This window comes from Nematolebias whitei, chromosome 12, assembly GCF_014905685.2.
Source record: "Nematolebias whitei isolate Nwh7 chromosome 12, NemWhi1, whole genome shotgun sequence".
Lineage (NCBI taxonomy): Eukaryota > Metazoa > Chordata > Actinopteri > Cyprinodontiformes > Rivulidae > Nematolebias > Nematolebias whitei.
The window spans coordinates 26267542-26279176 of NC_056509.1; the positions used below are offsets into that span (position 1 = coordinate 26267542).

The following is an 11635-nucleotide window of genomic DNA, read 5'->3' on the forward strand; positions in this document are numbered from 1 at the left end:
CCTAACCTACCACATAACAACTGGGCACACAGAACTTGCTTACACCGAGTAGGAATAGTTAACTAAACCAACCGTTAGAAAAATAGTTTGACGTTTTTTATGTTAAACATCTAAAAGAAATACTCAATAATACTTCCCAAAATAAACCCATAGCTATTTTTAACAAAATAGTTTTCTTTAAAACAGAACAAATTTACTTTTTGAGGTTATACAAGATCAAACCCTACTGACACTCCATCACATCAACATGGACCCTGTTCAGCGTAATTCAGTAACCAGAAGTGTGTTCAAATGTTCTTTAAACATGTTGAGAACAATAATGCAACTAGAATTACCAAACAGTCACATGATTGGCTGCTCATTTTTCAAACTCTAGTGCTTTGGTTACATCACATACACTTCAGTCAAAAAGTCATGGCACTGAACACACCTCTGGTTGAGCTTTAAACCTGGAAACCTTTTCACCTGTTGCACTAGACAGCTGACCGAACACGTGGCTAAATATAGCACAACATCTAGCTTATAAATACAAGTGCTTTTATTGCTTTAGAGAGTTGTGAAGTGAAGTTTACCTGGTTTCACTCCCCTCCTTTGTTTATCCTCATTTTGCTTCATTAAAAAAGGAAAAACCCACTGTGTGTTGTGCTCGCTCTACTAATTGAGAAGCCACAAGAACAATTTTCTTTTCAACACAAGGGGTGAAGTTCAGGAGTCTGTGTGTGTGTGTGCATAGATTTCCCGCTAAACATATAGTGAAAACAAAATATGGAAAATAAATCTACACAAGATAAATATTTATCTTTTTCAATATCCAACCCAGTGGTTCCCAACCATGGTCCCTGAGGAACACCATCCTGCATGTTTTAGTTGTTCCTCTGCTCCAACACACCTGATCTGAATGAACGGAACAGGCTTCTGCCAAACTTAGGGAAATAAATCACCGAATCAGGTGTGTTGCAGCAGAGAAACAACTAAAACATGCAGGATGGTGTTCCTCAAGGAACAGGGTTGGGGACCACTGATTCTAACCAATTGGCCTTGATGGATCACAGAATTTGAATTTCTCCATAGAGGCAAAAGACCCTCATTGTACTTTGTAACGATCCTTCTTTTAGCATCACCAAATAAAAACATGAAATAAAGAAAGCACATAAATCAAATGTAAGAAACAGCTTTAAAATGTGGGAAGTAGTAAAATGTCAGCCAGATAAGTGCAAGAGGTGCCACTGTGGAAATTATTTAGAACAAGATTTGCAAATTAATGCTGACAACATGACAGTCAAGGCCATTCATTCTGTGTGTGCAAAAAAAGCTACTTATTGTATTAAAAGTGTCATCTGATGAGGACAAAAACTGTTTAGACCTGGTGAATAAGGAATTTACAGTAATTCAGGACGTGTCATTTAATATGGTGATGTTCGAAAAGAGTAAATCAGCATCATTTAAGCTCCTTTAAAATATAAGTATTCATTAAAATAAACTTGTGTTGCGTTTGGCAGGAATAAAAAAATATACTTCTGCACGAGGAAGGAAATACTCTTAATATCAGAACAAATTATTCTGGTGTATTTACTTTCATTGGTCCTCCTGATGTTGAAGCACTGAAGGATAAACAAGGAGGTGGATTCTTCAGCACTGAGCTACATTCAAGAGCAACGTTGGAGAGTGCAGTTGTACACCAGAGAGTGTAAAACATGCATGCTTTGATAACAGTTATGTTAAGCATTCTAAAGTAATTACCTTTTATAACTCATCAACGTTTGCAACTCGTATGAAGCCCAGGCAGCTTCCTGTTATTGTGATAGTGGTTGCTGAGGAGTAGCGGTTAGTCTATGGGGCTCTGGAAGATGAGCCGTATCCAGCCGGGGTTGCTGAGGGCAGCAGAGCAGAAGGGGCAGACTGGTCTGAATGCGTGAGTCCCGTGGGGCAGAGGAGTCTCTGCCCAGTACCTGACTGTCCTCTCTGAGCAGACGTGACCACAGGGAACAAAGGCGTGAGTGGGAGCTCCTGCGTCCACATACACAGCAGGCTCAGAGCCCAGCCACAGGGGCACGTAGATCCCCACGCGTCTGCACAACGGGCATTCTCGAAGGGCTGTGGAGACCTCGCCCTCTCGTGACTCTACCACTCCTTCGGATCTCAGGCCCCAGTCATGGCGTCCGTAGACGTGGCCGCAGGCGAGGTAAACCCAAGGCTGACGCTCTTCAAGGCTGTAGCAACACATCAACGTCAACGATGTCCAAAGATCACCCATTGTGTGTAAAAATAAGAGTCTTCTGCTTTTACAACCCACCTGTGGCTACGGGGCAAACTGGGGAAGGCCAGCGTACTGAGGCCTACAGGACACTGAGGCCGGGACGCATTCAGTTCCTGACGAAGAGCCTCCAGGTGGCGTAGAGTGGGAGCATGCACGAGTCCTTCTCCTGTCCGCCACAAAAGGGTGGCACCGCAAAGATCCACCAGGGACCCATCACGCAGTGCGCTGCTCTCACCTTCTGCCTGTTGGTGGCATAAAGACAGATAGATGCTTACTATGAGGAAAATAATAATAATCACACAACACCTCCGTAGCTGGATGTTAACCAGTCAGCAGAGACTCACCAGTTGACCTCGGCTGGGACCGGAGCGCGTTTCTCGCAGGGCATAAACATCTCCACACACAGAGATCTCCCTCCACAGACCCTGCTTTGGGTCCTCTGGGAAACCTTCAGGGTGCATCACCAACACCCCATTGGTAGTGAGACCATCCATATGACCATCGGGATTTTTCCATGTGGTTGCTTTTTCCTAAAACAAAGTTACTGAATAAGCCATCTTTTAAACTAAACCATCACTCTGCCTGCACAAAAAGTTATTTAAGAGCTCTGTCAAGTATTTTCAAAGAATTTTCCATTATTTAAATTTAGATTCCAAAAATGTGCATCATCTGTCTGCTCACCCCTAGAAAGATATTTTTGGATGAGTCAAAGCCTGCGGCGTAAATGCGTGCAGTGTATGGTGGGTTGCGCTCGCACACCACTCTGCAGGCAAAACGTGAAATCGTGCTGGGAGCGATGGAAGGGTCCTCGCATTCCTTTCCCCCTCCAGAGGTGTCTGTCACCACAAAGTCAATGGGACCTTCTGTGGAGCGTCCGATCTGCAGGAGAAAAGGAGGAGCTGCCTTTACTAACGACATAACTCAGAAAGACAAAAGAACTGTTACATCAAAACTGATGTACAGAAACAAAACAGAGCTGATCGCTGGTGGTGACAGAGATGCATCACTGAACGATCAAAACTAAAGAAAATGCTTTAGATAAAAAAAAACAATGTTCTTTATAGAGCATCTTTGCAAATAAAGCACTTCATTCCATTTTAGTATTTGTGCACTTTTCCTTCAGAGTAAAAGGACATTTTAACCATGAATGTTCCTGCTTTGATTTCTTTGAGCCACGGGGCTTATTCAGCTCCTTGAAGAAACTGATAACAGAATAATAAGAGCAGAGCTTTAGACACAAAAATAAACACAGTTATTACGCACAAACCTTTATTTTTAATCCCAAACTGTCACAGGTCTGACTTCAAATACATTACCTACTTTAGCATTGCTTTGATGGCCTTATATAACAGTGTATTTTGGGAGAAACCTGCTCCTGATCATAGATGCATCACCTTCAGAAGTATTGTCATCACTGAAGGAGGCTAGCTGAAAGAACATAAATGTCATTTCTTTCTGCGTTACCTGAAACATGTCAGTGTTGTTGTCATGGCAGTACTCCACCACCACCGTTTGGTTACGGGACAGAGTGAAAGAAATGCTGTGCTGCCCTCTGCTGTGGACAGCCTGCAACAACAAAGCAGCAACCAGTTGTATCATTAATTAAATTGATTGTGTTTCTTAGACCTATCTGTTAAAGAAATTAATAAATTAAAAACAGAAGCAGGTTTCCGTTTGTCCGAGACAACTTATTTTCATCTCGGACAATCACATCTCGCCTCGATGTTGAGTGGTGGACAACCAAGTGAAACAAACACGGATTAAAAATCTCTGTCGCTGGAACGGATTTCTGTCATCTGTAAAAATGAAAGTGGAAAAAATGTGTTTTCAATCGTCTCGATTAGGTTGGGACAGTCCAGGATTTTCCCTGCCCGTCCTGCTTCCCTCATAAAGAGGTGACAAGAGCTGGCGGGGCTCATCTGTTCATGGTGTGTTTGTGTGGGAGGAGGGATGCAGGAGTCAGTCTGTTGTAATAAGTCTACAATGGCTGTAAAGGGCATTTTCTAAACTTTCAGAAACAGACTTTTTCTTTTAGCACCAACTATTGAAAAGTTACAGTAATTCATTCATTCAACCTTTATTTAATGCTAAGTGAGCTTAAACGCACATCTACTGTAAAGTTCAGGTATATTCATTCACTGACTGAGCCATCGACCATCATTTATCAGGTTGAAAATCTTTGCTTATTAGATTAAATATTGCATGTGTTTATGTGTTCTTGTGTGATTTTAAAATTTAAAATTTGAATTTAAAAATTGCACCGCTCGGGCATGTTGTACTGTTACTTTCATTCTGAGATTTTGCTTTTGGAAACTTTAATTCCTCTTTTTCTGGATGTAAATCACATTTTTGTGATGACTGTTCCTTCTGGTATCGGATGCTGTGCAGCTGGAAGGGTTACTGAAACTTTTTTCCTTTGGATATTTGTTATGACGTGTAACAAGGTGTTTTTTTTTTTACAACTGGGAACAGCTGATTAACATTTCAAAGCTCAAATAATATCTCAACTACAGTCCTAAATCTCAAATGAATTGAAAAGAAGGCACCGTAGATGCATTCCCTTCAACCTGCCGGCTATGCTCGAGTCTGACCACTGAGATCCTGGAACTAGAAGGAAAAATGGCGTGTGACAGCAGAAGGACCAGGATTGGCCCCCGACATCTGCAGCCGGCTGTCTGCAGCAATGAGGAGCTCAGCAGGCTGCTGGGAGGAGTTCTGCCCGGCATTTGAGCGATCCTGCAGCCTGGAAGAACCGAGAGGCCAGCCGAGTCCGGGAGGATGAATCGGACAGCATCTGTGGTCAGTTTCTTCGGATCCACTGTGGGGTGGACCTTTACAAGCGATCCTTCCTGCCTACAGCCATCAGCATATACAGTATAACATCTCTTAATGAAATGAGGCTAACGAGTTACAACATCATTTAATTTCCCTTTGGGATTAATTAAGTATTTTGAATTGAATGCTTGGGTAGCCTCTAGGTGCAAAATTGTTCTGTCAAAAAAAAATTTCTGCTTTAATCCCTGCCTTAAATATGCTGCGAGTGCAAAGTCTGATGACAAGGAAGAGGATGAGGAGAACAAGGAAGTTCCACTCGAGCAGCTCCTCAAAGAGTCGGCCACTCAGTAGCTGGAAAACCACAAACAGGCCACAAGATGGCTGACTGAGAACATATGTATAGTAAATTTTGTATATAGTGCACTACACTTATTGCATTTTTTTGTGAGATTTTTTTAACCTTCTTTATTGTAAGAGTTGCAAAAACAAAAATGTTGGCGAACAACCAGACTCTGTCAAGAGGTCATCCGCTGGACAACCTAGAGCATATGTCTACCCCTGTAGAAGTCTCATTCAATTATAAATATTAAATAACATGTGAAAATGACCTTATGGTGATGAATCTTTTTATCTTTATCAACTGTGCATGCACACTCATCCAAATGAACACATACACCCTTCTGCATAATTATTCCTCCTTCCTCTGACACAAACCAGAAAGGACCAAAGGAAGGAAACTCCTACACATTGTTTAAACGTACAACACGCAAACGCGTACCTTGCTGTCCTGTGGTGTGTTGAGGATGTGCACAGCACTGGGTTTGACCCCGTTGGCCTTGGCCATTCGGTAAAGAGCAAAGCGGCTCTTTCTGCGTCCACGATCTCCACATGGCAGAGAACCATTGTACCTGGAGACAAAACAACCAGCCCCAAAATAATAATCAAATAAATAAATAAAAAGGATCAGAGCACAGAAACAAACAAAATGCTTCAGATAAGAACACCACAGACTCTAGGGACTGAACATACATTCCACTTTACTGAGCTTAAATAATGACTACTGCTGTTAAAAACTCTGATAGTTTATCTGCTTATTAAATGTACATGTCATCTCTTTAAAAGTTAGTCATGCTGTCAATAAGTCTGTAAAATAATAAGGATCAGAGCGAAAGGTCCATTAATCAAGCACATCCAGCCTTCATTACTCTGAAATGGAATAAAGCGGCACATTCGGGTCAGTTGTGAATCATGTCGAGCTGCTGTGACTCAATGAGACGGACTCGATCTGACTCATTCAGCTTGTACTCAGAGTCCACGTTTACTCCAGAGAGGCCAACTCTTCATCTGACCTCTGTTCAAAACATCACACAAATCAACCCTAACAAGGTTATGTTACCAATAAAAACATGCACCCATCAGGATTCTGATTACTACTTTGGCTCTGCTGTTTGGTGGAGAACAAGTGGCTATGAAATTAAATTATTTTAAAGAAAGTGACATATAATGATAACGCAATCCGTTTTGAACAGTATGTCTGCCTTTTTATGTCTACATGAAAATCAATCAGGCGTAAGTCAACCCTTTTCTAGTGCTAGCATGGACTGATTTCAGCAGATTGGTCCTCTCTTTTTGTAATTTGTGTGAAATATCATTTCCTACACTTCAAGTTCATTCAGAAGGCAGTACGCTTGTTTTCAACGATCGCCACAAAATGACCTCAGAAAGCTCAGCATACAAGAAAATCTTTACAAGCCCTCAAACTTGATCAGATCAGAGTGCAACTGTGGTGCAATGGAAGAAAAATAAAATCAAAGTCCATGACTCTTCAGGCCAAATCAGACTGAGCAACCATGAAGATGATGGAATGGAAATGATTTATTTTACCTGGAACAAAAACTTAAAACTAACTAGCTGAAAGTGTCAGCGATGTTTATAGCGAGAGGTCCGATCAAGAAACATGACTCGGCGCTAACCTGAGTCATGCTCCTGGCCTGTCAGATCAAACTAAGCTGTGTCAGAATAAGATAACGAATAAAGGAGGCCGAGAAAATTGGACATAATACAGAAGATAAAAAGGAGATAGGAGTGAAAATCACATGCAAAAATAAAAGTAAAGTGACAAAGAAAAAGCACAAAGAAGTAAGAAGTAGAGAAGTGTGAAATAAAGCAAACAGAAAGAAAAGGGGAAAAACAGAGCGGCTTCGGATGTTATCAGCCCATTAACTGGCCGTTGTTAGTTGTTATCATCCCCATATGTAGCGGTGAGACTTTCCTAGGTTATTATCGCTGATAATAGGCAGCGTCGCACGGGGGTAAACCAGGAAGTGGTTTTTTTTCAGCTTATGTAACCCTTTTCCTAAACCTAACCTTACACCTGACCCAGAGGACCAACCCTAAACTTAACCTCCTTATCCTTGTGCCTAAACCTAACCAAGACCCTAAACCTAACCGCCAGACCCTAACCACGTGAAGCTATTATGAGCAATAACAAAGCTAAAAACTGGAGCCTACTATCATCACTAACAAAGCACCTTTAAACCCACTAGGAGGTACAAGAGGGGCAGTCTGACCGCACATATGGGGATGATAACAACTAATAACGACCATTTAATGGCTGATAACATTCGAACCGGGTGAAAAACACCACCAAACAGAGGGTCAAATGGAGGAGTAGCTCCTTGAGATGTACACTTCTGGACTGCATCACGCATGTGCACATATCAAAAAGCATGATATGAAATATTCACTCCATCTGCCCCCCAACACAGGGTTTATTTTTGCTGAGGACAAGGCACCACAGAGGCCTTCTTCTGTCAAAGTCAACACTTAGAATGCTGAAAGGCTCAGCGATGGGACTGGGCGTGAGACACGAGGAATGCAACACAGACAGGTTATGGATGGGAAACTCATGAGAAGGACAAGAGGGTGTATGTGTGGTGATGCATGTTGGATGGACGATGTACCAGCTAATTAAAAAAGCGTGATGGCATGCTGCCACTGCAAAGATCATATGGCCTGCAGTGAAGCAGGTATCGACCACACAGACAAGCAGACACGTCTAAAGTAAAACCATGCATCCGGAAAACAGGGTTGGGAATTATAGACGGAAAACACTGGGGGAAAGAACAACCTGCTCCTGCATCATTTATCTAATTTTAAATAGCCAGTACAGATCAAATACTTTTAAAACCCTTGAGGCTATCATTCCTGCAAGGCGAGCTCAAACCACCATCTCTTTAGCTTTAACACGTGCACGAGCGGTGCACACAGACAGTCTTATACAGTCATGGGGAAAATAAGGTACACCTCCTTAAAATAAAAGATCTAGTGTTTCCCTGGTTTCTAAAAAAGTATTCAAATCTAACAAGTGTACAAAAGCACAAAACAATCATTGCTTATTAAACCCAAACAAAGCCATGTGCACGAAAAGCTAAGTGAAGTTTATGATTCAGTCTTTAGAACCACCTTTAGTAGAAATAACTAAGTTATTATTGTATTACTTTAATTTGGCTTTCACATGGTTGTGGAGAAACTTTGGCCCACCCATCTTTATAATATTGCTTTAGTTCATTGAGGTTTGTAGACTTTTGTGTCTGCAGAGCTCTCCTACGGTCCCACCACAGCAATTCAACCAGACTGAGTTGTTGAATTTAACTGGACCTCTGCAGCACCTTGATTCTTTGTTTTTTCAGCCATTCTGTTGTAGATTTGCTGCTGTGCTTGGGGACATTGTCCTGCTGCATCATGGATTTAGCAATCACAGATGGCATCGTGTTTGACTGTAGAACTGTACTTTGGAATAGAGGGTGTTACAGTCCCCTCCAAAAGTATTGGAACAGCAAGGCAAATTCCTTGAACACATCTACATGTAAATACCAGAAAATAAAAGCTGACGCTCTTGTCTCATGCTCATCTTTTGATCTTAAACCCAAATGTCTTCAGTTGTACAACAAAAACAAAGGAATTTGCCTTGCTGTTCCAAAACTTTTGGAGGGTGATTGACTCAATGACTGCAAGGTGTCCAGGTCCTGTGGGTGCAGAACAAGCCCAAATCATCACCACTCTGCCACCATGCTTGGTTGCATAAGTGATTGTGCTTTTAGTTCAAACCAAATATGGCACGGTCATTTTTTGTACATTTGCGGTTTAAACTGATTTTTTTTCAGCATAAAACCCTAGAACTGAAAGAAGATGGACTTCCATTCTCCAACGACTGGACATGTAGGAGTGTGTTCACATAGCGGGGGACACAGCTAATCAGTATTCTGATGCAGGCGGACGCCAGCCTCCTCACTCCACTTCAGCTGGAGGGGAAGTGATAGACCACAGGGTCAGTAATCTTTGGCGCACACACAGGAAGCTCTGCATTGAAAAGGGGAGAGGTGGTGGTGGGGGCTTGTGAGCCATGTGTCTGCACAAACGTGTGCATGTTGTGGCATTTCTGGTCCCTGCAGATCTTGCACAATGTGGAGCTGGAAATGCTGTGGAGGCTGGTGGCTGTCATCAGCACATCCTGCCCACTGTGATGTAAACGGGGGGTTTCTCCTCCTCCTCTTCATCCCTTAGCATCAGGCTGAGACATTTTACTACTTCGCAAATATAACCAACCCAAACCATCCGATCAAAGCGCATGCACATTTCAGACAACGTGTTCTTTTTTCCTTAGTGCTACTTTTAGCAGCCACGGAGAGGATGACATCATCATTGGGATTTTCAGCCTGAGCTGCTCAGCCCCCCTACAACCATTGATGAAAACCCCGTAGTAGCCTTATAGTACATGGCCACGGCACATTCTGTGACTATGACAATCAAACTCACAATATATTCAGACTGAACACCATTTCCACATAGTTCGAGGATATACCACAACATCCGGACTGAAAACTTACTTCCTAACACGAATGATGCCACACTATTTTACTACAATCACGCATTGAAGCACGGCATCCTTCAGCGTTACAACTGGATTAAAGACCCATCAGGCACGATGTCTTTTGTCTTTCTGTGCAGCTGGAGCTCGTTTCATTTAATTTGATTTGACGCCGGAGCGTCCTCACAATTTTTTTTACAATTAATTTGGTTGGCGTAAGAAGAGACTTACCCTAAAATGATCAATTCTCCGTATTTCACCGGCTCTTTAACGGGCACGTCGTCGTCTCCGTCGTTTTTCGGTGAATTCATCAGACTCAACAGCTCCGAAATAATTTAAAATCCGAAAAGAAATGGGGGGAAACCCGAGCGAGTCCAGTGGGAGAGACGATGTAGTCAGCGGTGAGATGAAACAATGCTAACACTCGGAAACTGTAGGGAAGGGGTTTTGGGTTGCAAGTCTTATCAAAGTTTGGGCACACTTGAAGAAAGTTTCCCCAGACTTCTCGGCTTTTGTTTTATAGCTTTAATCCCGTAAATTAGTATCTTTTCGTCCGGTTAAAACCAGAGGGAAGCTAGTTTGTATCGCGGTAAATCTGTTCTGTAGCATAGGGTACAACAACGGCTAACGGCGGGGTGTAGAACGTACCAATAATTATAGGGGGGGTGGTCGTTTTCAAATCGTACCAACATATGGGTCAAGACTACATATATATCAAAAATCAGTATTTTATTATTTAAAAAAAACTAAAATTTAATTTTGAGCTTGTATAATGAAAAATTAAATTACTGTATTTTAAATGGTGAATGCATTTAACAATGTCCTCCCCCCGTGTATGTGCAAATGGACGAGTCCATGATGAGACGCTGGATAGATTAAACTGGGGGTTGCAAATACACAGGAGGTATCAGTATCTGTAGGCATGTGGAGGCATCCTGTTGTATTTAAAGTAATAGAACAATTATGTTCCATTTAATATGTGGATATAGTGTGCCACTAGTCGTGTGGCTCATTATAGAGTCTGACGTAATGAGGTTCTTGAGGGGGAAGTGAAATGGTGGAGGCAAGATGTGGGTCAGCAGACAGTGCCTCATCTCTGCATTTCATTTGAGAGGGGAGGCCCATTGGAGCCTGCAAGTGCATTAAACACCCATCTGATATGCAGCTCTTCTCACAAAGTATAGTAAAGTACAATGTTGTGACCACATGAGGGCAGTGCAGGGGCAACAAGCTAGTCAGGATGTTTTTTGCACTTTGCAAATATGTCCAGTGGATATGAAAAGTCTACACACCACTGTTAAAAAGCCAGGGTTTTGTGATGTAAAAAACTGAATCATGATAACTCATTTAATTTTTTTCCCCATCTTTACTGGGACACATCCTGTACAACTCAATTGTGGGGAAAACTACAAAATTCCAAGATGTATGCACAAGCTTTCACACTAATAATTAATTGAGGCGCCTTGTGATTTAATTACTGTCTTTATTTATCTTCGGAGCACTCTATCAAGTTGAATAGCTCTGATTGTGACATTAATCGATGGACTGTGAGGCAGAGAAAATTTTGTCAAACAGGAAAGCATCCAAGCTGAGTTATATTAAATTTCTCAAAAGCATGTGGAAAAAAAATTTGTTTGATCTGACGAACCTCAAAATTAAATTTTTCCAAAGAAGTATGTTTAGTTTAAAAACAAGACATTACCAAACGAACGCCAAACCCACAGTGAAACACT

General features: G+C 41.8%; 1 protein-coding gene across 1 annotated transcript; it reads right to left on the reverse strand.

Moving 5' to 3' along the window:
* Positions 1 to 1809: 1809 nt before the first annotated feature.
* LOC119418097 (E3 ubiquitin-protein ligase pellino homolog 2) lies at positions 1810 to 10262 on the reverse strand. Its single transcript, XM_037685350.1, has 7 exons — positions 10134 to 10262; positions 5811 to 5940; positions 3722 to 3823; positions 2939 to 3136; positions 2602 to 2787; positions 2294 to 2499; positions 1810 to 2210 (listed from the first exon to the last, which is right to left on the reverse strand). Exons 1-7 carry the CDS (start codon positions 10211 to 10213, stop codon positions 1826 to 1828), a joined length of 1287 nt encoding a protein of 428 aa, XP_037541278.1. The 5' UTR covers positions 10214 to 10262; the 3' UTR covers positions 1810 to 1825.
* Between the last annotated feature and the right edge of the window lie 1373 nt (positions 10263 to 11635).